The sequence below is a fragment of the Ambystoma mexicanum genome, chromosome 8 (assembly GCF_040938575.1).
Source record: "Ambystoma mexicanum isolate Mex_15411 chromosome 8, UKY_AmexF1_1, whole genome shotgun sequence".
Classification (NCBI taxonomy): Eukaryota; Metazoa; Chordata; class Amphibia; order Caudata; family Ambystomatidae; genus Ambystoma; species Ambystoma mexicanum.
Genome location: NC_090929.1, coordinates 1,614,491,379 through 1,614,519,174, shown reverse-complemented (window position 1 = coordinate 1,614,519,174; position 27,796 = coordinate 1,614,491,379). Strand labels below are relative to the sequence as shown.

Genomic DNA, 27,796 nt, shown 5'->3' with positions numbered 1-27,796 from the left:
ATCACACTGGCAAGGTGGAAAGAAAAAAAAAATGGATGGCATTATGGTATTAAGTGCAAGTTGTAGATTTTCACATGATTTAATTCTATGCTAGTCATGCAATGTTACAATAGCATTTCCTAAGCAGAAGTGTTTACGCTGAAAATTACATAGGTCATAGATTTGAGATCAAAGTTCACTTAGAGTGTGGGGACTCGCTTACCCTTAGGTAGCAGACTGAGTAGGATTACTGACAGTCCCACTTAAAGATCTTCACCATATCCCATGGTCCTCGTGTGGGTATCGTTTTTTCCGAAACAGAAAACAATGCCCTTTTGAGCCACAGAGAATATTTTGGTCATAACAAGTTCTAGGTTGATCTGCTACAACACTACTACGATAGCTCATTGCGATCCATAATCTACATGCACCACCATAATATGTGCTTTCCGTGCCAAGATCAGCTCAATCTCAGTGCAGTAAGCAAACCCCTCATTGAACCCCAAGGATGGACTCCAAATACACACAATTGATGTTGTTGCTCCAAAGGTTAGCATCCACGAGTATTTAATGTTCAAGCAGTTGTTACAATTTTAGCTAATCTTCCAGAAGACATATTTTTTTTCATTCAGGGCTTCTTCGATCCTACATACAAGACTTACAGTGGCTATGATTATCGACTGTGCTACCCCACCTACACCGTGACCAGACTAAATGGCCTTCATGGTTTGATTCCGACCCCATATCTTCCCCAAGCTGAGCTTTCCTATCGCAAGGAAAATGCGAGCAATATGGGAATAGATTCTGTAAGGTCTGTGATCGTATTTATATCATTTACGAATTTGTGATCCAGAATGGACTAGATCAAGACGAAATCTCATGTATATTGAGCGTGTTTTGTTGTTAGGACACAGCAACCGATCTGCACAACGTGGTTTGAGCATGTCTGAAATTCGAATAGTTGGCAAAGGATGAATAGTTTTCGATCTTATCTGAGTTCAATGCCCATGAGTTAAGGTGAAATCGTTTTTTCACCAATCCTGGACGATTGATATCCTGTTTATTCAAGTTCAGAGATGCCAGAGTTTCATTCATGCGATCATAAAACTTGTGGATTGATCCAGGCGGATCTTTAGTAAGCATAAATTGGAGATCGTCATAAAAAGAATTAGGAGGAGGTGAACATTTTTATGAAGTTGTTAAACATGCGCCATTAAAATCTATCACTCAGGGGGAGTAAGCCTAGTTCGTGGGCAAGGATTGGATTAGGTAAATACGCTGGAAGCCCCAAGACTGATTTCCACAGTTTTCCTTGAATTACATTTAGGATGGTGCCAATATTCAGCAAACATAAATCAAGGCCATACAGAAGGAAAGGTTCAGCCTTAAATTGGTAATCTATCAGAGGCAATAATGAGAACTTGCAGTGGCGCTGAAGTATCAATTTCATCTGAGCTGTTAACTGCACAGCTTTGAGATTCAGAGAGATTTGCCAGTTCTTGCATGAAAGAGTGTATCCCAAATATCTCATCTCAGATTTAGTTGTAATCTCTTTTGCATCAACATACCATTTATATCTTAGCAATTTCTTCTTAGCTGTAAAGATAAGAACGTTTGATTTTTCCAAGTTGATAGTGAGATTATTGATTGTGCAATATTGATGAAATTAATTCAGTTTGAAGACCAAATGGGGTTCTGTCGAAGAGTATTATATCATCGGCAAAAGCTAGCCAATTTAGGCACAGATTACCCAATTGTACCGGAAAAAGGTCTAGTGCTTCCCAGATGTTACCAATGTCCACAAGGTACAGATTAAATAGTACTGCTGGAAGATTGTAGCCTTGTTTTACACCAATATGAGCGATGATGTAATCAGACAGCAAACCTGTAGCACTGATACGCACCCTATAAGAGTTCTTTGAGTGTAGTAGAGCAATCAATGCTATGATGCGAGATGGAGCTCCATAAGCAAACATGTTAGTCCATAATATGTTGTGCAATACGCTGTCGAAAAGCAGACGAGAGGTCCAGTGAAGCCATGTATATCGGCCCACTGTTTGAGTTTCGTGTTGATTTCAATAAATGGGCAAGTATGGTTGCATTCAAGGGAGTTCCCATTTGTTTGCGGAAGCCCACTTGTGCTTTGGAAAAAGCAGTGACTTAATCATGTATGTTTCCAGATCGTGCAATACTAGGCGTGAAAAGACCTTTGCAGCAACATCAATAAGGGCCATAGGCCAAAAATTGCCCGGGTTGTCAAGAGGACCTTTTTTATTCATTGGAATGATTATGGCAGTAAGCCACAAGATTGGAAATGCTCTCTGTTCAAATACAGACGAAAGCGGGTGAGCAGATGTTTAGCCAAGAAGTGAGCGTCGTCTTTGATTGCATAGGATGGAAGCCCATCCGGGCCTGCCACCCTGGACGATGAAAGTTTAGAGATGGCCCATATCACGTCTTCGAATGTCCAGCTGCATGCGAGGGCCATCTTCATGTTGGGAGCTTCTAGCTCCTGTTTGGCAAGCTTAAGAGGCATAGCATTTTTAAGCTTGAAGTATGCTTGCCAGGTGGAACCGGCTATGCAAGCGATCATGCAGTTTTGCTGTTTGTTCAGCGGGTTCCTCAATATTGCCCATATTTCCCTAGCATTCCGTTCACACAAGTGCTCAATCATGTTTTGGTTGTCCAACATGTGGCGCATATTGCATATTTCCTTTATTTTGTATTTGACTATAATGCCTCTTTTACATGATGTATACAAGGCATTAGTTGTAAACATATATCTCGCTATTCTCAAGTCATGATTTTTCTGAGGTTTTAGTGCTAATATTTCATTAGAGAATTTAGCAAAGAGGTCAGTGGATTGCGGTTTAAGAGGCAATTTAGATAAGGTGGCAAGATGCTCCTGGATAATCTTTAGGTTATTTATAAGGCTTTCTGCATAGGCGAAGGGGTCCAATTTGTCATTGCTGACAAGCAAATCCCTGTTCACTAGATATGCCAGTTTTATACATGTACTGGCATTCCAACGAACAGATATTGTAAAATTATTGCTTTCCACTAGGGAGGTGTGTGGCAGAATGTCAAAAGTTTGACAAGCAAAACGAAACACGGTTGACAGTATGTTGTGATCACCCAGATCCACATTTGACATCTGAGTGAAACTAAGATGGCAGGATAGTTCCTTTGAGGCCAAGAAATAATCGATTAGTGAAGAAGAGCCTCGCTGCCACAACGCTAAATTATTTGAAGGTGGAAAGATCAAGGTCTGGATATTCCAAGCTTCAAAGAATTCCATCCAAACCCTGCCCCTTGTCCGAGCCTGTTGAGCATAAGGCATCAATTTACAGAGATCGGATTTGATTTCTTCCACCTCTAAATTTGAATTGAAGTTACCACCGATCAAAATTTCGTGTGTTGGGTACTGCAACATAGCATTTGTCAAAGCTTTATTTAGAAGCTGAAAGGCTATTTCGAGGCCTAGCTTCATAGGGTTCCAGTAAACAGAAAAAAGCAATAGGTTGCAAACAGCTTTCCCGACCATGGTCACAACAACCATCATAAACATGTCTGTGTTCCAAAATCCTAGCTGTGAATCTTAAGTTGTTCTTGATGAGAATAGCAAGACCACCACTAGGGCGGCCCACTAATGCGCGACTGGCTGGAGCGGAAAATTAGGTGAACCCATCCAAAGCAATCTCCATGATGGCCATAGTTTCCTTTAAAATCAATATATCCGCCATATGCAGATAACCCATAAATTTAGCCCAGGCATGGAGGTTCTTTTCCTCACAGCAATTCCAAGATGATATTGCGAGTGGTGAAAGTTACGATGCTGCAGAAGGATTTTTCATATTTGCCGCCACTTTAATTAGGGGTTCCATCCAACTTAGGCCATTGAGGGCCATAGTTAGCTTTTCAAGTTGTTCCCGTAGTCCGCTGTTGGATTCGGATGTCGCTTCTTGTAACGGCCCCTTGGCGACCCTGTCTAGCAGGATTTGCGGGATAAAGTCGAAAAAAGCCCAGGCGGTTTCCATCTTTATAAAGATGTGAGGGTGAAGTCCAAAGGAAACCAAATCATATGTGTGGTCTAGGATTAACTTGGTGATTATGGGAGATTGAAGTTTACACAGGCCTCTGAAGTTATTCTCATTCGCTAGTTTCACCCACTCAACATCTTTTGTGGCCAAAATTCTTAAAGATGGAATCTGATAGAAGGCATTGATCAGGAAGGAGCGATATATGCGAGTAGACCCATTGATGGTCGAATCGCTCCTCCAACCAATGATGCATTTCATCTCCTTGGAAAGCTCAAGGAGATTTAAAGTTAGTTTATCCTGCAATCCAGACACATCTGAACAAGTCTGTTCCTCACCTGATCGTAGATTAATTTCTACAGGGGCACGGATTCTTTCCTAAGTTCCTGTCCATTTGTCCCTACACAACACGCCTCAATCAGATTTTGTAAACCTGACTGGTGACTGACTAATGGCTACTGATTGGCTACTAATCAGGTCCTGTGCAGGAAGAACTACAGCCTGCTGGGCATCCAAGGTACGTACCTCCACCTGGCCTGTGCCACCTGCCTTTTTGATTTGTACAGTTGGAAAAAAGTTACTTCAGTTTGAGATTTTAGCTAAGGTATCCTTCACTTTCACTCTAGAGAGACTGAGTCTTTTCTGTGCTCTAAGAAATGATTTCCTAGCCCTCCGAGATATGAAGTGCTGCCCTATTTGAACTGTTTCATTTTGATTGCTTTTCAACTATAAGTCAGACTTTTCGCATTCGATTGCTTCCTGTTGGTCAATTATGACAGTTAAAATAGATGGACTATCAGGTAAAGTTGATTCCTTTTCACCATTGCCAAGCAATTTGTTTATCGCTTCCTCACCTACTAAAGTGGGACGTTTTAAGACTGCGTCGAATAACAGCTGCTTGACTTGCAGAATCCGATCATGATGCGATTTAGCGATTTCCAACAAATCTATGGTTTCATTCGTTGGCGAAGCGGTCAACTGGGGAGGAGCTCTCTGAAGTGCTTGGGTATATAACTTACCAGCAGCTCTCAGAGCCGTTCGATCACATTCTGTTTGGGATCCTCTTGAGGTGGCATTTAATATAGGCTGCTGCATTCCCACTTGTTGGTTTAAGTTCGAAATGTTTTCAATATGAGAGCCATAGAAGCCATAGAAGGTGTGGGCCTGTTCCTGTTGATTCGATTTTGCTAATTTTAATCATCATAGAACCTACAGCACCTTTCATTTCTCCAAGAATAGCATGTGTGATATCGGCGTACTGTGTCCATTATTATGGACTCCTTTATTGGGACCCTGTAAATCGTGCACAAGCTCCCCTCAGTGCATTTGCACTACACCCAAACCCCAAACTTGGGGCCCACTCCTTTCAGTGACAACAGGAGAACCCCTTCTCAAGAGCGACATCCGTAAGTCCACATGAAGGTAGCCTTCATTGCCCGCCAAAATGTCTTTTGGACACGCAATTTCATTGCGGTCCACCTCTAAATCAACAGGAATACATTTACCGAAGTTGACCTAGGACTGGTCTCTACACATTCACAGCACTCATTAATTGACCTTTTGAGTCCACCAGTAAAATTCTCTCTCCTTCTTTGGAACTGGTTCAAGATTAGAAATAGCCTGGGTCTCAGGCCACAAGACTAAAACCTGGTCTTATAAACGAGCTTGCAAGTGACTAGACTCCTGTGGGTGGCCAATTTACTTGTTTTCCTACACCACACACAACCAAGGCAGAATAAGTCTGTCCCATTTTACAGAACTAGTGTTTCAGTTCTAGGTGTGTGGTCATGTTGTATGTTTTGTATATGTTGCACATTTAGAAATGTATATTTGGAATGAATTCCGTTCAAAGGTTTTTTTTCTTCTCAATTAGAATGTATTTACACCATTGGTTGGTGAAAATTTGTAATGTACATCATCTGTTGGTGACCACCTGAAATTATAACCTGTTTAATACTTTCCTTGAAAAAATGTTTGCTTTGTCAAAAATTTCCTAAATTAAAATGGCTACCAAGTCATAACAGTAGTCCATCAGAATCATTGTTTTCCTGCTCCAGATTGGTGGCATTGCCTTTAAATGGGTTTGCCGGAGATATAGACTTAGTGTTATATCCAGAGCATTTGCTTGGGTTCTGCATTTATTGCCTTTGGAGGATATTTATGAGCCTCACCTGTAGTAAAATAAATCACACGAAAATTAGCAGTGTGCAAAACAACCCGTGTGGGGAGGTCAGCTCTCCTTTTGTATACCAGTGTTTGATGCCTTTTTTTACCATCCCAGTGCATAGGGCTTTCCCTTTTGTTTACCTTGGAACCGATTCCCAAACACCAGGACTGACCTAAACTAAAATCATGCAGCCAAGAGTGTCCTCAGCACCCAAGACTCCTGGATCTTTCTTGACTGGACCAAGCACAGAAGATTGGATCCCAACGGATTCTGGAACCTCTGCAGTTCTCTGGAAAAATCAGAGTCAATGTGGAGGGGCATGGGACGATGTTGACATACCCCAACACCCCCTACAACCCCCTTCCGGGCCAACCATCCCTCTCGCCCTGTTCTCCATAGGGTTACATAAGCGTAAAGTCCTGTACCTAAATTACTCTTTACAGACTTTGTTTGAAGGCCTTGTCAAGGATCACTTAGACCTATCCTAGTGACGGATTTCAGTTCGATTGCTTACCTTTTTGACTTTCCTAAACACTGGCATCATTCAAATTGAATAATCAAGCTACCTAAAAAGTAGAACTTTGTAACCGATAACATTAGGTCACAAGGCTCAAAACCATCATAGGGTTGGAATCATTAAGTGTTAAGGGGGAACTGCTTTGTGGTGATTCTAAAGTGTCTTTACTGAATTTCAGGCAGCCGACTACTTACCTGTGTTTCAATGGTTATTGAAATCATGCTGTCTTCTCTTAAGCGCCAATGTATATATTGCTTCTTTAATAAGTGAACAAATTAGAATATGTTTTAGTTGTTTTGTATGCATTTTAAAGGCCTAATAAATAATTGCACTTACCAGTCTTACTTGTATTTGTCCTGTTCTGCGACCACTCACAGCCCTACCGAGACTAGAGTCTTTGCACTCTGCTACTATAACGTGATTCGGTTTGACCAAGTCAATCTCTTCCTGTTCACCATAATAGGGTAGCCTCCCAAAATCGTTCAGAGTCGATTTTGGAAATCCATCTCAACTACCACAAAAGTGGGCTTTCTACTTGACACTAGTCTCAGTTGGAAATAAGGCCATAAACTCAGAAGAAGCAGGTGCTTAGTTTAGAAACTATACTTCCACTGGTTTTAAGGACATTAAATGAAAATCCATATCCCCCCAACTAACTGCAGTTAGGCAGTACAGTTAACAAGACTCCCCCCCCCTCCCTCCCCCACTAAACTAGTAGTATACAATTTAGAGTTAAAACAAAAATGGTGACAATAGATAGAGACCCAAGACAAAACATTGCTAACATAACATTGTATAAATGATATACTCATTAAAACAATTAATAAATGAATCAAAACAGGAATAAAAAGAATCTAATCCTATTTGGAACTTTTTAAGACCCCAATTGTTTGTTCTTTTACATAGGGCCAATGATTCTCAATGGCCTATTTAACATTAAGTAAATTGACCATTATGACAAACAAAGCAAGAATAACCAAGGACCATCCATGGTCCCCATGCACTTGTAATATGTCTGAGTTTCTGTCTCCATGCCCAGAGTAAATATTTACCCATTCAATGGGTGGTCTTGGCAGCATAACGGTGCCATGGCCTCGGTGGTGGATGTAACTGCACATGAATTAAATAAACGTTTTAAAAAGCTTTTTCTCAAGTTGGTGTAACAAGGACAAAATAAAACAAAATGATGTAAATCTTCATGATGCTCTATGCAAAAGGGACAAGACGGCCAGTCATTGGAGTTCCATTTGTTTTTAATAGCTGCCAAAGCAAGACTACCCATCTGAGCCTTCAAGAACAAAGTTCTCATCTGCTTGGCATGCATGCTATCTAAGTAGCCTTCAAAATTCAATGACTGTTTAAGTTGCCAGTAGCGTGCAAAACTGGGTAGAGCAGGTCACCCTCATGTATTTCGTCTTGCCCCTTCGCATTGATTTCACATACAATATGAGCTCAATCCAAACAATATTAAGCCCCAAAGATTGTAATTCAGTGTTCAGGAAATTAAACAAATGCAGTTTGAGTTCCACTCCGACACAACACGTCCATCACTGCTTGCCTACATTTAAGGAGATAATCGCTAGACCACACCCAATAATAAAAGGAACGTTGGGTGCAGTAAAAGGTAAACCTAAAACATTTTGAGCATCTATTTTCCATAACTGACAGGGCCGGAATAGTCAGTCGCTCCCAAAACTCTGCAGCATAGAGAGCTGTCTGGCTGGCCTGAGATTCATAGGCCTCGAGGGCTACCATAAAAAGACCAACTCCATGCTCTCTACTAAACTTAGTGAGCACATTACTGTACCTAGCCATCACCAATCTGGCTTTGCCGTGCAGGTTGGTCCCTGTACCATCATCTTTGACTGTAACCCCCCCAACCCCCCGATAATCATAACCATCAACCTGGTCAGGGAGACAGTTTAATTCTCAGCCACCTTTTCACTCTATTCCACCTGAAGACCATTGCCTGTTTTTTGGGTGTTGATGGTCAAGCCAGTCTCCTGACAAAAGAATTATAAATTACTCACCGTAGTGACTAACGTACTCTTAGTCCATAGTCCCCTTTCCTCCATACTGTAAGGCAGTCCCTTCCAAGGGACGAGAGACGGAACCTTTTTCACCAGAAAAAAACATTCCCCTTTAAATTTAAAAGGCGCGCAGGGGCGCGGCCCAGGCAGCATGTGCTGCCCTGACTGCGCCCTCCGACGCCACACCTCAGTCCCCATTGACGCAGACACGATAGATTTAACATTGCCTGACACCAGTATTATTAAGGGGTTGGTGGGATGGATGGAGGAAAGGGGACTATGGACTAAGTACGGTAGTCACTACGGTGAGTAACAGTTACTCTTACGTCCCATCCCCTTTCCTCCATACTGTATGGGCGATTACAGCCGATAGTAGCCCCCGGGTTCAGAGGAGACCCACCTCAAGCAAATAGGTTCCTGAGAACCGCTTGTGCAAAAGCTGCATCAGTTCTAGAGCTGGCAGCCAAACAGTAATGCTTGCAAAAAGCCGAGGGAGAGGCCCAAGTGGCTGCCCTACTTATGACTTGCCAAGGGACATGGCACTGGAATGGGATGGCCGTTGCGTGGGCATGCATGTTGGCCAGGAGCAGTTTGTGCTGGCCTTCGTATGCTTCTTTGATGGCAGAGACCATCCAGCGGGATATGGAAGCCTTCGAGCCGCCAAAAGTGACAGAGCGTCTGACTTGCGGAAGCCCTTGGTCCTGTCCAAGTAGAATTTCAGGGCACACCCGACATCCAGGCAGTGAAGCACTCTGTGCTTCGTCCTTGGGATCGGGAAAGAACTTCGGAAGGACTATTTTCTCGTTCAGGTGAAATGCAGATTGAACCATGGGCAGAAATGCCGGGTGCGTTCACATGACTACCTTGTCCCTGTGAAGGAACAAGTTACTTACCTGTAACTGTTGTTCTCCAGCATGGGTCTGGCATGGATTCACATGCTCATGAATATTCCCCGTCGTCAGGCTGGGAATCCTCGGTAAAGAAAAAACCAGTATCAGTTTCGTTTCTGATCTGTCTTTCGTAGTAATAACCAATCACTGGTCTCTGCGTCATACTGACCACAGCCAATGACTGCCCTCTACCTAAGCACCGCCTCTGGCAGCCATCTTCAGATTTGGAAGCACATGAAGTGGCAGTATGACCAAGTGAAGAGCCGCAGAGGGGTAGGCGGGAGGGTTCGCATGTGAATCCATGCCAGACCCATGCTGGAGAACAACAGTTACAGGTAAGTAACTTGTTCCTTCTCCAGCATGGGGTCTGGCATGGATTCACATGCTCATGAATAAAGAATACATAGCAGTACACACATGCACAACCACGGGAGGTGGCAAAGGCTCAACATTAAGCATCACATAAACTCAACATTAAGCATCTTACCTCCTCACCAGGCTCACCTCAGGCGAACAGGTTGCGCAGCACTGCTTGGCCGACCCTGGACTCCTCCCTGGAATCCCGGTCGACGCAGTAGAATTTCGTGAAGGTGTGCGTCGACCTCCACGTAGCAGCCCTGCATATGTCCAGCAGGGGCACACCAGATAGGAACGCCGTGGTAGCTGCGATCGCTCTGGTGGAATGGGCTCTCGGACGGCCAGGCAGCGGTCGGTTTGCCAACCGATGACAGTACATGATACAGCCGGAGAGCCATCTGGAAATGGAAGCCTTCGAGAGAGCCTTCCCCTGATTGACAGGTCCAAAGTTCACAAAGAGTTGTGACGTCTTCCGAAAACACTTCGTGCGGTCTACGTAGAACTTCAGCGCTCTAGCCACATCCAGCGAGTGCAAAGTCCTCTCAGCCGGCGACGAAGGCGACGGGAAGAACACAGGCAACACCAAGGGTTCGTTGAGATGGAAGTCCGACGGCGCCTTGGGCATGAAGGAGGGGTGCGTCCTGAGCACTACCCTCGTGTCGTGGAAAGTCAAGTACGGGGCCTTGCAGGAAAGGGCCTGGATCTCTCCCACTCGTCGTGCGGAGGTGATGGCCACAAGAAAAGATGTTTTCCACGATAGAAACTTCAACGGGGCCGAGTGCAGAGGCTCGAACGGAGGTCCCATGAGCTTGGTCAGCACCACGTTGAGCTCCCACGCCGGGGCCTTCACCGGCGGGAACGATCTGAACAGTCCCTTCATGAACTCTTTCACCAGACGATGAGACCACAAGGACGTCCGCCCCGTGGTTCTGGTGTATCGGGAGATCGTAGCAAGATGAATCTTGATGGACGCGTGTGCCAGACCAGCTTTGGCCAGCGTCAGCAGGTACGGCAGTACTTGGGGAGCCGTAATCCATAGAGGGTTAATCTTCTGTGCGTGGCACCAGACAGAGAACCTCTTCCATTTGTGTCCGTAGCATTTAAGAGTCGAGGACGCCCTGGCCTTTGCAAGAACCTCTCTGCAATCGGCCGGTATGTCGTATCCTCCAAACTCTAGCGCTGCAGGAGCCAGGCCTGCAAGTTCAGCGACTTCGGGTCGTGGTGGAGGATGGCGCCTCCTTCCCTGGAGAGTAGATCCGCGTCCGCCGGCAGCTTGATCGGCGGGGACGCTGACAAGTCCAGAAGGTCCGGGAACCATATCTGCCTCGGCCACGCAGGTGCGACGAGGATCATCCTGCACCGTGACCTCTTGAGCTGGTTGACGAGCCGGATTAGCAGAGGCAAGGGAGGGAACGCGTAGAGGAACAGGCCCTCCCAGGGGAACGAGAAAGCATCGCCCATGCTCCTCGTCTGGGGAAACCTGCTGGCGAACCTCCGGCACTTGGTGTTCGTTGCCGTCGCGAACAGGTCGATCTGGGGTGTGCCCCACCGTCGGAAGAGGCGATCCACCAGATCCTGCCGTAGTTCCCACTCGTGGCACGAGCGCAGCTCCCTGCTGAGTGAGTCGGCGATGGTGTTTTTTATCCCTGCCAGATGAAACGGCACCAGAAAAATCCCTTGGGCGACGGCCCAATGCCACAGGTCCTGCGCCTCCTTGGACAGCGCTGGGGACCTGGTTCCGCCCTGTTTCCTGATGTAAAACATGGTGGTGGTGTTGTCGGTGAAGATCCTCACCACCTTGCCCTTGAGGGACGGAAGGAAGGACCTGAGGGCCCAAAACACTGCACGGAGCTCCAGGACGTTGATATGCAGGGACTTCTCCGTCGGGAGCCAGAGTCCCCTTGCGTGCAGATTTTCGGTGTGCGCTCCCCACCCTTCCAGGGAGGCATCCGTGGTCACAGTCTCCTGGTGGGCTGGGGTCTGGAAGTCCATGCCCGCCGTCAGATGCGCGCGGGTGCCCCACCACCGTATCGCTCGTCGGAAACTCTCGTCGAGCTTGATCCTTTCCTCGAAGCTGCCCGTCGTCTGGATCCAGCGCGCATCCAGGAATTCTTGCAACGGGCGCATCCGGAGCCTGCACATGGGAATGAGGTAGATGCAGGAAGACATCATCCCGAGGAGGGACTTGATGGACCTCACCTTGGCCGCGTCGGCCACCAACATCCGTTGCACCTTGCCCAAGATGGTCCTGGTCCTCTCCTCCGACGGGGAGGCCAGAAGGGACACTGTGTCGAGCCTCGCTCCCAGAAACAGTGCGACTTGCGCGGGCACCAGGTGGGATTTGGCGTAGTTCACGGAGAATCCCAGGTCTGTGAGGAGTTGGACGGTCCTTGCCGTGTGGACCACGGCGAGCTCCCTCGTCTTGGCGCGGATGAGCCAGTCGTCCAGGTAGGGGTAGACGTGAATCCCCTCGCGGCGCAGCTGCGCCGCCACCGGTGCGAGGCACTTGGTGAATACCCTGGGTGCCGACCATAGTCCGAAGGGAAGGGCTTTGAACTGGTAATGACGCCCTTGGACCACGAATCTGAGGAATTTTCGGTGCCCCTTTAGGATGGGAATGTGGAAGTAGGCATCCTCCAAATCCAACGACGATAGGAAGTCTCCTTCCTCCAGCTGACCCAGGACGTGCTGGAGGGTGACTTGTTGTGACTTGATGAACTTGTTCAGACGTCGCAGGTCTAGGATGGGGCGCCATCCTCCCGTCTTCTTCTTCACGAGGAAGTATCGCGAGTAGACTCCGTAGCCCCGAAGCCTCTTTGGGACGAGTTCGATGGCGCCCTTTCTGAGCATCGCCTTTACCTCCAGGAGAAGTTGAGGGACGTGAAGTTCTTTCCTGGCCACGGGGGGGACGCGCGGGCACCTTCTTTGAAACTCGAGCGCGTGGCCCCGGGCCAGGGCGTCCAGCACCCAACGGTCGGTGGAGATGGACTCCCACACGCTGACGAAGCCCGCCAGCCGGCCTCCCACCGGGGTGCTTCGGTGGGGGCCTGACCCCACGGCCGGTTCAATCCTGCTTGGACGCGGCCTTGCCGCCTTGACCTCCTTGGCGACGACGGCGGGGTCCGCTAGACTTGCCTCGTCCTCTGTAGGCCTCTTGCGACGACGAGCGGGCCGCTTGACGGTAGGAAGCGAAACCGCCGCCGGAACCTTTGGAGGCGCCCTTGCCTCCGCCGCTCCGAAAGGGCGTACGTCGTTGCTGCAGGACTCCAAGGGCCCTGGCCGTCTCAGTATCCGCCTTGATGGCCTGAAGGGAATCGTCCACTGTCTTCCCAAACAGGTTGTTCCCGTCGAAGGGCATGTCCAGGACTCTGGTCTGGACGTCCTGCCGAAAGTCTGTAGCTTTGAGCCATCCACGACGTCGAAGGCAAACGCCGTTGCCCAGCTGGCGGAACCCAGTGTCGGCGATGTCCGTCGCCACGGTGATGGCGTGGTCCGACGCCACCTCACCTTCCTGCAGGATCTCAAGGGCCTCCGCCCTCTTGTCGTCCGGCAGAAAATCCAGCAGGGGAGCTATCTTGTACCAGAGCTCCCTGTCGTAGCGGGCCACGATAGCCAAGGCGTTGGCCGCTTTAATCGTCGTCGCTGCCGACGAGATCACTCTACGTCCCATAGCATCCAGTTTCTTTCCCTCGCCGTCCGGCGGGGAAGTCGATGTGGAGGCCGCACCCCCCCCGCTTTCTTCCTGGCTGCCGCGGAGACGACGGAGTCCGGGGTAGGCTGCGCCCGGAGGCATAGGGGGGCCGTGTCCGGGACCCGGTACTTTTTCTCGTACCGGTCTCTTCTAGCTGGCGTCGTGGAAGGGTTCTTGAGGAGGGAAAGGCCCTCATCCCAAATGTCGTCCAACAGAGGCACTGCGAGGACCATCTTCCTCTTGGCCTCGCGCCGCTGATAAAGGAAGCCTTCCTTTTTCTTCTCCTCAGGGCAGAGTTGGAAAAGCTCGGAAGCCCTGGAGATCATGGAGTGGAAAGATCCGATCTCGTCGGGCGGAGAAGCCCTGGTGGGAGGCGACGACGGAAAATCCTCGTCGTATGCCTCGTCGTCCGTACCCGTCGCTGCCGTGTCAGTCCCCGTATCATCCCCTCGGGTGGACGGGGAGGAGGGCTGGACGGGGCGCGACGGTTGAAAAGGAGGTGGTGGATGGATCCTTCTTTTCTTGGTAGGGGGAACACCAGAAGGTCCCGGTTCTGGATCCCCCGACGGGAGAGGTTCCTCCGTCGGTAACGGTAGCCTCGTCCTTATCTCGGAGCATAAGGACTGTATGGCCAACAAAATGGCCGCCGAGTTGTCTTGCGGCGCTGGCAGAGGGGAATCCGACGGGCGAGCAGGGGCCCCGTTGGTATCCTCGACGATGTCGTCGTCGTCACCCGCGTCGGGGTCCATTCCGGCGGGCTGGCCTTCTTCCACGCCTAGGCCGTGGCTTAAGACCTCGATCAGCTCCTCTTCTGAGGTTGAGGCCGAATCTACGACGACGCCCTGCCCCCCCTTCTTCTTCCCCACGGAGGGTTTCACGGGGGTCCTATCGATGGGCACAAAGGAAGACTCCCTCCGCGGAGGCAGGGAGATTCTGGGCCCTGAGGTCGCCACCACTGGTGTAGCCACCACAGGCTGAGCCAGGGCCGCCGCGACCGTTTCGATAGAGGGCTTGGTCGGATGGATCAAGGCCTTCACCACCTTAGGTGCGCTCACCGCCTTATCCTTGAGGGAGGGGGCACTGCCACGCTCCTCCTCTGCCTTAGAGCTCGACCGGGGCCTCTCCAGGAGCTTCGCCGGGTGCTCGGCCTTCCTCTTACCCGACCCAGAGCGTTGGCTCGTGGTTGATGGTGCCGGGGAGGGTGCGCCCTGCCTGGCGCCCGTAGAGCCCGACCGTTCGGCGCTCCCGGTGCCAGCGGACTCGCGGTGCTTGGCCTTATGTTGGGCCCCCGTCGCCGGGGCGCCCTCAAAGGTCTTAGAAGACCGCTCGGATTTCTTCTTCTTCTCGCCAGACGGGCTCTTACCCTCCAGCCAGTTGGCGAGACGTTGATGGCGGTCCTTCATGGTCCGTTCCGACATGTTGCCGCAAAACGCACAGTCCTTCTCCACGTGCGTCTTGTCCTCATGAAGGCAGTAAAGGCAGAAAGAGTGTTCGTCCTCCTTGAAGACGTTCTGCAGCTGGCATCCAGGGCAGACCCTGAACAGCTTTCCGGGCGTCGAGCTTCCCTTCTCCTGGGCCATCTCCGAGACCGGGCCTGAGAAGCTTCTGGAGTCCTCCGAAGCGTAGCTCGACGAAATCTTCACCCTTGAGGGGCACAGATGAATCCGACACGGGTCCCTGTTGATCGGATGTAGGATCGGTGGAGCTTGAGGCTCTTTTGACCGAAAGAATCGGAAGTTTTTTTGTGAAAAAGCGCGAAAAAAAGCACTAACGCTCGAGAGCAATAGCACGAGGATCCCAACACATGAACGTGCGGTAAAAATCTGAAGATGGCTGCCAGAGGCGGTGCTTAGGTAGAGGGCAGTCATTGGCTGTGGTCAGTATGACGCAGAGACCAGTGATTGGTTATTACTACGAAAGACAGATCAGAAACGAAACTGATACTGGTTTTTTCTTTACCGAGGATTCCCAGCCTGACGACGGGGAATATTCATGAGCATGTGAATCCATGCCAGACCCCATGCTGGAGAAGGTGGTATATGGTTCAGAGGGGACCCGCGCCTGGAGCTCGCTGATTCTGCGAGCCGAGGTAAGACGGATTAGTAAGGCCGTCTTGATGGTGACCAGATTGGCTCAAATGGCTTGTGCGCCAGGACGCCCAAGACTATATTCAGGTCCCACATGGGGGCGGTCTCTTGACGGGTAGGTAGAGCCTCGCAAGACCGGTCAGGTGTTTGATGATATGGTTGGAGGAGAAAAAATGCCTTCCTCCGAATTCCTGTAAGCCCCAATGACCCAATGACTGCAAGGTATGTACGACAGGTGTCTACGTGTACGCCTGAATGAGCGAGTTACGCCGAAAAGGAGAGCATGTCGTCCAGATTGCAGGTCAAAGGGTCAACTCCCTTGGATTCTGCCCAGAGGCAGGACCTGGTACATTTGGCTCTTGTACTGGGCCCTGGTGGCTTTGCTCCTGGCGCCCTGCATGATCTCCAGATGATCTCCAGATTGGCCTGTGAGAGGCCAAGGTGCCGAAGCGTTACCTGCTCAGGTACCACGCCGTGAGGGCTAGTTTTTTTGGTGCAAAGTGGATGATCCTGCCCCCCTGGGCCCATCGGGAGGTTTATCAGGGGCACTGCCGAGAGGCTGAGGAGCTCCGATAACCATGGTCTGGCCAGCCACCATGCAGTGTACCCACAATCCCTCACGTGTCGAGGTCCCTTTGTTTGTATTTTATTCGCCCTGAGGGAGCCTATTAGACGTGAGTGAGAACAGAAAAGAGATATAGAAGAAAGTCTAGGTTCCTTCCATCCGAGCGGGGAGGAAGGGTGGGCGCATGTGAATCTAAGCAGATGCAACCATCAGAAATGCTTTTACGGTAAGTAATGCATTGCCTTCTGATGTTTGTTAATCTGCTTAGAATCACATGCTGTGCATAGACTAGCGAGCAGTACTCGGAGTTGGAGGTGGGTTGTGAGAAGGAACAGTAGAGAAAAGAGGTCTAATACCGCTTGTCCCACCTGGGAATCAGATCTAGAGTGGGCATCTAGACAGTAGTGTTTTGTAAAGGTGTGAACAGAACTCCAGGTTGCCGCTTTGCAAATGGACACACGAGGGACATTTGCAATGAAAGCTATGGAAGCCCCGGTGCCTCGAGTGGAGTGTGCTCTTGGCTTGAAGGGTAGTTCTCTCTTAGCAAGAGAGAAACGGAGTGATGCATTGTACAATCCATCTAGAAATAGTGGATTTCGAAACTGTATCTCCTTCTCTTCCTGCTGCCACCGAGACAAAGAACTAATTAGTCTTTCTCAATGGTCTAGTTCTTTCCATATAAAACATCACTGCTCTGCGAACATCCAGTGTATGCAGGCTGTTCTCACCTAAGTTTGAAGGATTTTGAAAGAACGTTGGTAGTTCTATTGACTGGTTGACATGGAATTTAGAGATACATTTTGGTGCAAACCTAGGATGTGTACGTAGAACCACCTTATCCTTGTGAACTGTTACAAAGGGGTCTAGTACAGAGAGCGCTTGTAGTTCACTTACTCTCCTAATGGAGGGGATAGCTATTAGAAAAGCAGTCTTAAGAGTGAGGTCTTTAAGTGTTGCTTTGTGCATGGGTTCAAAGGGTGACCCCATGAGCCTGGTTAGTACCACATTTAGGTCCCATCCGGGAGTGGGGTTAGCTATGGGAGGGTGGATCCTCTTCACTCCTTCCATGAAGGCTTTAATAACTGGGACTTTCCACCATGACACTTTAAGTTGAGAAGTGATGTATGCGGAAAGTGCAGCTAAATGGACTTTAATAGAGTTAAACACCAAGCCGGAGTCTAGTAGGTGAGTCAGGTAGAGAACAATTTGTGTGGGAGAGCAGTCAACTGGGTTGATGCTCCTTCCCCTACACCAGATGACAAATCTTTTCCATTTGCTAGAATAACAGTGACGAGTGTTAGGCTTTCTAGCCTCCCTGAGAATGTCCACGCATCTCTGCGGGAGTTGTAAATGTCCAAATTCTATGATCAGGAGCCAGGCTGCTAGGGCATGGATGTAGTGTCTTGCCCTTGTCCTGTCACAGCATGATGTACGGGCAGGGAAGTTTCACTGGAGGAGATAGGGACATCTCCATCAAGTGAGCGAACCAAGGCTGTCTGGCCCACATAGGGGCCACCAGTATCATGGTAACTTGTTCCTGGTGCATCTTGTGCACTATCTTGTTGAGAAGGGGAGTCGGGGGCGGGGGAAGCGTAAACAAACAGCCGGTCAAGTGGCACAGCGAGTAGAGCGCTCGCTTTGACATCCGTGCAGAGCCTGCTAATGTAGGTTTGAATCCTGGCGGGGCCAAACTCAGCCTTTCATCCTTCCGAGGTCGATAAATGATCACCACACACCGTGGGTAATAATAAGCAGCGCTCAAATACCTGTCGATTCGTAGCGCTATATAAATGCCAAATTATTATTATTATTATTAAATTTCCCTGACCATGGTATCGATAGACCGTTCCCCTTGGATTGGTTCTGGGGGTACATGGAGGCGTAATCTTGGCATTGTGAGTTCTCCAGAGTTGCGAACAGATCTATTTCTGGGAATCCCCATTGTGTGAAGACGTCGCAGACGATGTCTTCGTGTAACCGCCATTCGTACTCTGAGGGCAGAGGGAAGTCTCTGCTGAGTTCGTCTGCTAGCAGATTGAGTTCCCCTGGTACATGTTGTGACAGACGGAACATGTGTTTGAGAGCCCACTTCCAGATGTTCTGGGACAGCTTGGACAGTACTGGAGAGTGAGTGCCCCCCCTGCTTGTTGAGGTAGTACATGGCTGTGGTGCTGTCCATGAGGACCATCACTGTCTTCCCTTGCAGGTGTGCCTGGAAGGCTTCCAGTGCCTTAAACACAGCTAGTAGCTCCAGCAAGTCTATGTGCTTGGATGCTACGCTCGGAGTCCAGACTCCGTGAGCTGTCTGATGGGATAAGTGAGCCCCCCCATCCTGTGAGGGATGTGTCTGTGGTTAGAGTGTCTTCCACTGCGGGGGTGGCGAATGGTTTCCCTATTACCAGGTTTTCCTTCGACCACCACCGTAGTGAGAGAACCAAGGCCTGCGAGACCACCACTAGATCGTCCCATTGTCCGCTGGCCTGACACCACTGGCTGTTGAGCCACTCTTGCATTGGGCGCATGCGCAGGCGCGTGTGAGGTACCAAATAAATACATGACGACATCATTCCTAGTAACCGCATTGCTTTGCGTACCGTCACCTCTCGACCGGCCACATATTGAGGGATTTGAAACAGCATGTTTTGGACCCGCTCGTTGGAGGGGAAAACTAGGCCGTCCTTCGTTCTAATTAGAGGAATTGCTTGATCTGGCTGGGGTCTAAACTGGACTTCTTCTAGTTGGAGAAGCCCAGTTGAAAACAAAAGGTCTACAGTCTTTTGGGTATTTGAGAAGCACGTTTCGTAAGAATCCCCTGTTATGAGCCAATCGTCGAGGTAAGGGTATACTGGGATGGACAACCTGCGCAGGTTTGCCGCTGCCACTGCCAGTACCTTTGTGAATACTCTCGGCGCTGATGCTATGCCAAAGGGTAGCACTCTGAACTGGTAGTGTTTGCCCTCTATCATGAACCTGAGGTAGTTCCTGTGCGCTGGCAACATTAAAATATGAAAGTATGCATCTTTCATGTCCAGTGTTGTCATGTAATCTCCCTGTGAAAGCAGGGGGATTACCTCCTGTAGAGTCACCATACGAAACTTTTGAGGTTTGACAAATTTGTTCGCTGGGCGCAAATATAGTACAGGGCGCATGGTTAAGTCCTTTTTGGGTACAAGGAAGTACACTGAATAAATACCTTCCGTTACCTGGGATAGAGGCACGACCTCTATAGCTCCTTTTTCTAGTAGTTGGTCCACTTCTTGAAGAAGGATGGCGAGGTGTTCTGGCGACATGCGTCGTCCCCTTGGGGGTCTGTATGTAGGGGAACTGTTGAATTCTATACATTAGCCGTGTGCTATGGTTAATAGTACCCTGCAGTCTGATGTTATACATGCCCATGCTGGAAGAAAGGATGTTAAGCGGCCCCCGACCGGCGAAGCATGGGAGGGGACCCGAATCTTTGAGTCATTTGGTGTTGGTGATTTGGGAATCTCTAGGGGTGAGACCCCGACCTCTTCCCTTGCCACCACGTTGTCCTCTTTGGTTATATTGTCCACTGGTGCCTTGGTTAGAGGACCAGTTACCTGCAGAGTATTGCTGCTGCTGTTGTTGCTGCTGGCGTTGGCCTCGAAAACAACGTTTGTTGCCATAACCACGTTTGTTGGGAGGCCTTGAAATTTGGTCTAGTGTCTTGATTGTGTCAAATTCCTTCTTTGCGGTGTCTAGTGCCTCATCCACCGCCTTACCAAAGAGGTTTGCAACTTCTATAGGTTTGTTACTAAGAGATGCTTGTGTTTCAGGTTTAAAGCCTGAATTACGTAGCCATACATGGCGTTCGAGTAGGATTCCTTGGACGAGGGAACGCCCAGCCGTCTCTGCAGCATCCAGAGTATTTTTAATGATGCTTTGGTTGACTAAGGTCCCTTCAGTCGCATGGCTAGAAGGCGAGTACGTAGAGGTTCCAGTACCTCCTCAATGTCCTTACGTAGTTTGCTCCATTGTGCATCTGCGTAACTTGCCAGCAAAGAGTTGTTGGCAATTATTGCGGAAAAGGCAGCTGAGGCTGTAATCCTCTTTCCTAGGGCATACTATTTTTTACCCTCTTTATCTGGTGGTGCCTCGCTAGTTAACAGCGGGACCCCTGCTCTCTTCTTGGTATTTGGCACCACTAAGGAGTGTGGTACAGAGTGGCCCCTGATGTATAACGGGTCTGATGGAGAAGGACTACATTTTTCTATCCTATGGTTGACCCCCTCGGGAGTGGATAGTGAAGGAATAATTTGTCTCTTTACTGAGGCGAGCAGGGGAATGGTTTGGCTGACAGGGGGTTTCTCCTTAATGATCTTTTCTACAAAGTCGATGTCAGGAGAAGTTTCCCCGGTCTCGATCTCGAAATGCGCTGCTGCCTTGCGTAGGAGTGCATTAAAGGTAGGTTGATCTTCTATAGGTGATGTATTTCTAATAGGTGAGTCTTTGGGTGGGGACATGTTTATGGCTTCAGGGTCTGAAAACGCTGACGGGGGCTGCCAGGGCTGTGAAGCGCCTTCTTCTGGGTATTCGCTGAACCCCCCCCATCACCCATATCCGGGTTGTCTTCAAAACCTTCCTCCTCTAGGTTTTGTTCGCCTTCATTGCCTAAGAATTAGTTATCCTCCTGAAAGTGGGGGTACTCTCCAGTGAGGTCATAAATCTACATCCTCTTGGGGGGGGGGGAAATCAAACAGCCTGGGGTACTTGGCCCTGGGATCCTCCTGAGGTCCCTCTTTTGATCTCTTGCGTGTTGGAAGGTTCTGAGTCTCCATAAACCTCTCCATTTTGTCCATACAGAACTGGAGTCTCTCTAGGGTTTCTTGAGGTACCCCGGAGCGGTCAGGGGGAGAAAAGGGAGGGCCTTCCGTTAGAAAACTCTTCAACCTATCCCATAACGTCGAAGAGAGGTTCCCCTCACCTTCTGAAAAGCCTTCTGGTAGGCTAGGAGTCCCTCTCGACTGAGCGGGCGGTTCCTGCCTGCCTTCTGACCTTTTCGGCGTCTCCCGGGCCTTATGAGCGGTAACCGACGTCTTTCGCCGTCCATCTCTGACTATCGGTGGAAATAATCTGCCCTAGGCTCTCGACAACCAAACTGTCTGTCGAGGGTACCTCCGGCGTCGACGTTACAGCCGTCGCTTGCTCTGGCGGTGTGCGTCATCTGGCGGCTTAGTGATCACGCCCTTATCTGAGGGTAGCCCAGTTACTAGTCGCGTTTGCGGTTGCGAGGGGGGCTTCAGACTCTTCCGGTCTGAGGAGGCCGTCGGTAGGACCTGCGTCTCTGTTGGCGCTAATGCTCTCTTCGTCGAGGAAGAGCCGTGGGTTGTGCGTTTATGGGAGTGTTTTCTGTGTGCGTCCTTGTCGCCGGGGTGTTCATCCCCATAAGCAGGGCGTGAGCCGAGCTTGTCGGGGCCGGGGACAGACGACGAGGAGCGTGAACGCTCCTTGAGAGGTCTACGACTTCCGAAACTGGCGTCGGCTTGTCACATTCCTCGTCACTTTCAGCGGCGGCAGCGGGTGATGAATCAGACCTAGACATGGCGTAGGCTGCCCACCTCTTGACCCTACGGTCTTTTAAAGTCTTCGGCTTAAGGAGCTGACAGGCCACACAGCAGTCTTCTTTGTGGTCGAGGGGCAAGCAACGGTTACATCGTTTATGCTTGCCTTTCCAGGTAAATTTGCCTTTGCAACCAAGAAGGAAAGGGAGGGGAAAGGGAAAGGCATTCTCAAAGAGAAACAATAAATGTCCCACGACCCCACTCTCCCTACTGTATTTGGCCGTCGAGGCCAGGCCACGTGTTCGGCGAATGCCGAACAACCTCCTCCGTCGAAGGCACCGCCGGAGATCTTGATCGGCGGTGACCAGCTTTGCAGCTACGACGCCGAAGGAGGGATGTAAGTAATAATATAAGTTAAGGCCGACCAAAGGTCGAATTAAGTTTTTTGCAATGTCTCTCGAGGAGCTCCGCGTATAGGTGACCAATATCTTGAAGGAAAAAAACAATCTGAGGGACCTCGACGCGTGAGGGATTGTGGGTACACTGCATGTCACTATAGGGATAGTGTTACAGACACGCCTGGTCGACGTCCCCTTTTCAACTACGAAAAACAAAATGCAATACTCCGCAGTGACCACAGGATGTCGGACTATGCACAGCATGTGATTCTAAGCAGATTAACAAACATCAGAAATATATATTCCAAGGTGAAAGCTAAAGGGAAATGTGCATAGAAATTAAAAAATACTAATAGATGGAACGGCATTCCTGTTTTATGTTTATTTGCTTATATTGGGCCGGAGCCCGCAGGCATCAGTGCGCATACACAGAATCACAAACAAACCAGACATTATGGAAGCACCCATAACCTAAGAGAATAAAAGTTTTGAGATTTTTCCTAAACGTGGAGTTATTTACTTCACAACCTATTTCCAATGGTAGTCTGTTCCACATCCTGCATGGCAAAAGAGTGTTCATTTCCTCAGGTTCTTTTGCATCTTGGTTGAGCCAGACGCATAGAGTCCTTTGACCTAGTGATTTTGGCAATGCGCTCCATCAGCAGTCTTTCCTGCAAGTATTGAGGAGCTTTCCCATGCAGGCACTTGTGTTATTTACTTTAAAACATTCTGGCATTCACTGGAAGCCAATGGAGCTCCTTCCTGTAAGTAGACACTGGATTCAGTCTTGTAGTGCCTTAAATGATGGATCTAAGTGATCAGACCATGGCTGATTTTGCTGCGGCCAGAAAGTTTGCATGAGAAAGGTGCGAACTACCAAATGTTTGCACCTTTCTCATGCAACCACACATACATACCCCCACCCATGGCACACCCCCCACCCACACCCCAACTTAAACAAACCCCACTTACCTTCTTCACGCTGGGTCCCTGCGGCATCAGTTCCCTTTCACTTCCGTTATCGGGAACCGGCACCGCAGGGTCCTTTTCTATTCATTTCAACTGAAGACTGCAGGGGTTCCCCCCGCAACCCCCGCTCACTATACTGAAAAGTATCATGAGCGGGGGACACCCCCGAGAGCCCCAGTTTCTTTTTTTAACCATGCTACCACCAAAGGATTAAACATTTGGTGTTCGAACCTTTGGTGGTAGCATTTTTAGATCTAATAGTTCATGCGAACCATTAGATTCGGTAAAAAAGTACAAACCCTAAATGATCATCACTGCATCATTCTGGAGGACCTGGAGTTTCTTAATGCATCCCTTACTAGCTCCAGCAAGGATGGCATTGAAAGAGTCCAGCATAGGCATTATCACAGCTCTTACTAGTGTTATGCAATTTACTGCTGATACATATGGCTTTACCAGCCTTAACAATCTTAGATGGCATTGGGCGTCTGGACTACACTGTTTACGTGGGCTTCAGCGCCCTTTGATGATGCCAAGGTCACTCCCAGGGTCTTCACCTTGGGGAAGACTTCAGGTGGTCCTCTTCTATGGTGAAACCCTCATACAGGCTTAGCAAGCTTCTTCTGTGCCGGTGGAGACCCGAAAATTAGGAACTCGTCTTATTTGCATTAAGACAGAGACCATTTGTTGTCATCCAGAACTGGATAGCCTCGAATATTCTTTCTGTGTGTTCCAGATCCATCTCATAGATCACACTCTGCTCTATAATGAGCCGAGTGTCGTAGAAAAAGGCACCCTCAGTGCGTCTAAGACATTGCATAGGGTACGGCAGAATATGTTAAATAAAACAGGGGATAGGCACACTCCATGTGGGACAGCACATTAGATTATCTCTGGATTCGAGCATGCTTGATCCCAGACTATCTTAGCTTTCCTAACCTTCAGAAAGGATCTAATCCATTTAATGGCTTCACTTGAGTATCCTCCATAGTCTGCCAGCTTCGTTAGTAGTTTCTCTTGGTCTATAGGATCAAAAGCTGCCGATAAATCAAACAACATCAGCAGCCCTGATTTCCTCCTATCTACAATATCCAACATTTCTGACTGCAGATCTAGGAGGGCGGTTTCGGTACCGTGTGCAGTTGTAAAACCCAATTGTTTTGGATGTAAAATTTGATAGCTCTCTATGCATTCTTGTAACTGAATGGTTGACAATTTGTCAACCAGTTTCAGAAGAAACGGCACATTGATTATGGGCCTTAGATTACTGCAATTTTTATAGACCAATCCAGTTATTTTTTTTTTTAATTGGAGGGAACAGTTACATACTTTATAATGGCTGGTACATGGCTATGGGAGAAAGAAACGGGCCAAAAATCTCCCAATGTTTAAATACTATCTTCGCTGGAATAGTATCCTCCACACAAGTAGTGGGGTGCATAGTTTTAAGAAATTTCTCTAGTTCACTTCCTGTGATGCTTTTGAAAACAAATTCCCGGGGTAACAATACCGTTAAGTGTTTCTGGCATAATCGGCACAGGAATAAATGGGAGAGTGGCTCGATTAATAGCAATCTTAGTTTGGGCTGTTTTAACTTTTACCGCAAAGGCTTTTTGGACTGTTTCACAGTCCTCCTGGGTAGGCTCCATCTTTTTCGTTAGTGCTTCAGGTTTCTCCAAGTTCCTCAGGACTTCAAATAATTTCTTTAGCTCATTATTTGCATTTAAAATCTGTGACACTGAAATATTCAAAAAGGTCTTTCCAATAAACTTTTTCTAACTCTTTCCACTTGTTTTTACTCAGATGTCTGCAACTTTATCCAATTTCTTTCGGCTTTCCTTTTTGCCTGCTTATGAACAACCAAATTTGCAGTATACCGTTTTTGTCTATGTGACTTCTCTCGAACAACCTTAGTTTTTAAAGGGGCAATCTTATCCAGCAGTTTAGTTAGGCTCTGTTCATATTGCAATGCTAATCACTCAGGAGTTTCTTAATCTTCCGTGGAAGCCATAAGTTTCTTGAGGCAGCATCCTAGGTTTGTTGCTTTAATATTCCGTAGATTCCTACTGGTAACTTTCTTGATCGCATTTTCCATTAGTATACAAGAGATGAGAGGTCGTATCTCAAATATGACAAAAAGATGGCCCGACCAGATACAAAGTGCAGATGTCAAGAGTGGCCGCAGGTAGATTTTTAACTGCCACCCAATCTAGAATGTTAACTTGTTTATGGGTGGGTTCTTTATTCAATACTATGAACTGGTTATTTTGCAGTAATTGCTTTAAGTCCGACGCATCACGGCTTGAAACCTTCCCTAGGTGTCTGTTAAAGTCCCCTAGAATGATCGTAGATCGATTTGATTTATTTGCATCAGCCAGGGATGTGCGACATTTCTTCCGTAAAAGTAGGCATATCATGAGGCGGGCGATATAACAAAATAATATCCAGGACGTTAATAGGCGTGGGGGTGGTTTTTATATGTACAATTTCACAACCTTCACACAATATAGGTGATTGAAAAAAGGCTAGCTCTTGCAAAGCCATAATTGCCACTCCTCTGCCTCTATCTATTTCTCGGTTTTGACCGAAAAATGTGTAGTCATCCGGGGTGGCCAAATCAATATTGGGGCCATGCAACCACCATTCTGTAATAAAGAGAATATCTTTTTCATTGTCCAGGATATAGTCACGCATATCTGCAGCAGATTTATCCAAAGAGCGTGTATTTAGTAAGGAAATGTTCATGTTTAAAATCTAGTGTGCAATGAAATAAAGTATTGGTATATGTTTTTCCCCCAGGGACAAACCCGCTTTAAATCACTGAAGAGCGGTGCTGTGTGTACGGGACTACAACGTATCGTGCTGTACTCTTCAGGCAGTGCGTAGCAATAGGAATCCAACAAATGACGGATAAGTCTGAGATTTTGAAGGAAATTAATGCGGTAAAATGAGCAACGGGGGTGCCTCCAGCACGTCCTGTGCTGAATTGCACAGACTTGGCCCCACCCCGACGTGCTGACGAGCCTGGCAAGGGGTTAAGTAGAAAAAGAACTACACAACTCAAGGGAGTTGCAGTCCTAATGCTAGCGTTACTAGAGCAGCTGACAGGAGCAATCAAAGAAGCAAGTACTCAATTGAGACCAATTTACAATTCTAGAAGCAAACAGTCAAATTAGCTCCACATCCATTAACAGTGACTTTAGACCTAAATGATCTTCCACCATCAACAATTGTTCTGGTCATTGCACCTGGCCAGACAAATCTTCCTATGGGAATGTGAAGCACTTTGATACAAGTTAAAAGTATTTTGCTGAAAGGCCCTGAAACAAAATAAGTAAGTAGTACCTTTTGAGGATTCGCCTGATCCCTGGATTCGCCTGGGGATTTGGGAGCACCTTCCAGTTTACTGAGAAAAGAAAAAAAACATTAATGGTTTCCGTAGTCATTTACATAAATTACAGGGCTGTTTGCATCCCATGCAAAAAGCACCAACATTCACTGATAGGGATTTTTGTATGCTTCTGTGCCATAGGTATGTCCATTATATTGTTAGTTTGCTCAACCACGTACATTTTGTTTGCTTGTCTTGCACTTTTAAAAGCCAACTTGTTCTTTTTATTACAATTAGTTATATATAGCTAATTGTGCACCCTTTATCGGCATCCATTTGAATGTACCCATAACAGGAAATTAGTCAATATTTTTAAAATTGCTTCTTAAACCTAATTCCTGGAATGCCAACCAAGGAAATGTTGCTCGCAATAGCCAGTCAAGTAACATCCAATGCGGTCAGTGGGATCTAAACAGCAGCAAACGTAACAGATGTTACATGTATAAGGAAATTATGGCAGAATCACTGGTCAGCATACATTAACGAAATGGGCAATGAGGAAGAAGAACCCTCTAACTACAGACCGATTCTCAAGCCAAACCTACCTGGCGAAACTACGTTAGAACCAAATCTACAAACTACTCCTCAATCATGTAGAAAACAGAACACTCAACCACTCCCAAATCGGCTTCAGACCGATGAGAGGAATGGAATCAGCACTTCTATCCATATGGGATTACCTTAAAAATAAACTCACACAATAGCACCCAATCGGCCCTCGGACATATCAGCCACCTTCGAAACAATCAGACGCAATAATAATCCAAAGACTGGAGATTAAAGACTGCTCTACAAAGGCAGAAATCTTTCCTCACCAACCAAATGAACAGAACATACTTACCGCCATTTACATATATCAAACATCACCTCTGGTGTACCACAAGAATCTAGCCTCTCCCCGCTACTTTTCAACATCTACATGTCCCCGGCATTATGGAACTCATTCGAGCCAATGGACTGACCACCTACAAATACACAGACGATATCCAACTCCCCTTCAAGACAACTTCAACCGAAGACCCAAACACCCTCAACAAATGCCACACACAACAAATGCCTGAGCTGACCATCATGCATGGAAACCCAACCGGAGGCATCCGCAATGATAAAGAACCTGGATATACAACAAAGTCAACTAGAACCACAAGTCAATGCAATAGCAAAGAAATGCTTCTACCTCCAGCAACTAATTAGAG

The 27,796-nt window shown here is 47.9% G+C and overlaps 1 protein-coding gene across 1 annotated transcript in view; it reads right to left on the bottom strand.

The window, feature by feature from the left end:
- TDRD1 (tudor domain containing 1) overlaps positions 1-27,796 on the bottom strand; it is a 2,044,642-nt gene that overhangs the window by 1,723,858 nt on the left and 292,988 nt on the right. The window contains exon 6 of the mRNA XM_069611868.1: positions 26,555-26,615. Coding sequence (XP_069467969.1) covers positions 26,555-26,615 — 61 coding nt within the window. The remainder of the gene's footprint in view (positions 1-26,554; positions 26,616-27,796) is intronic.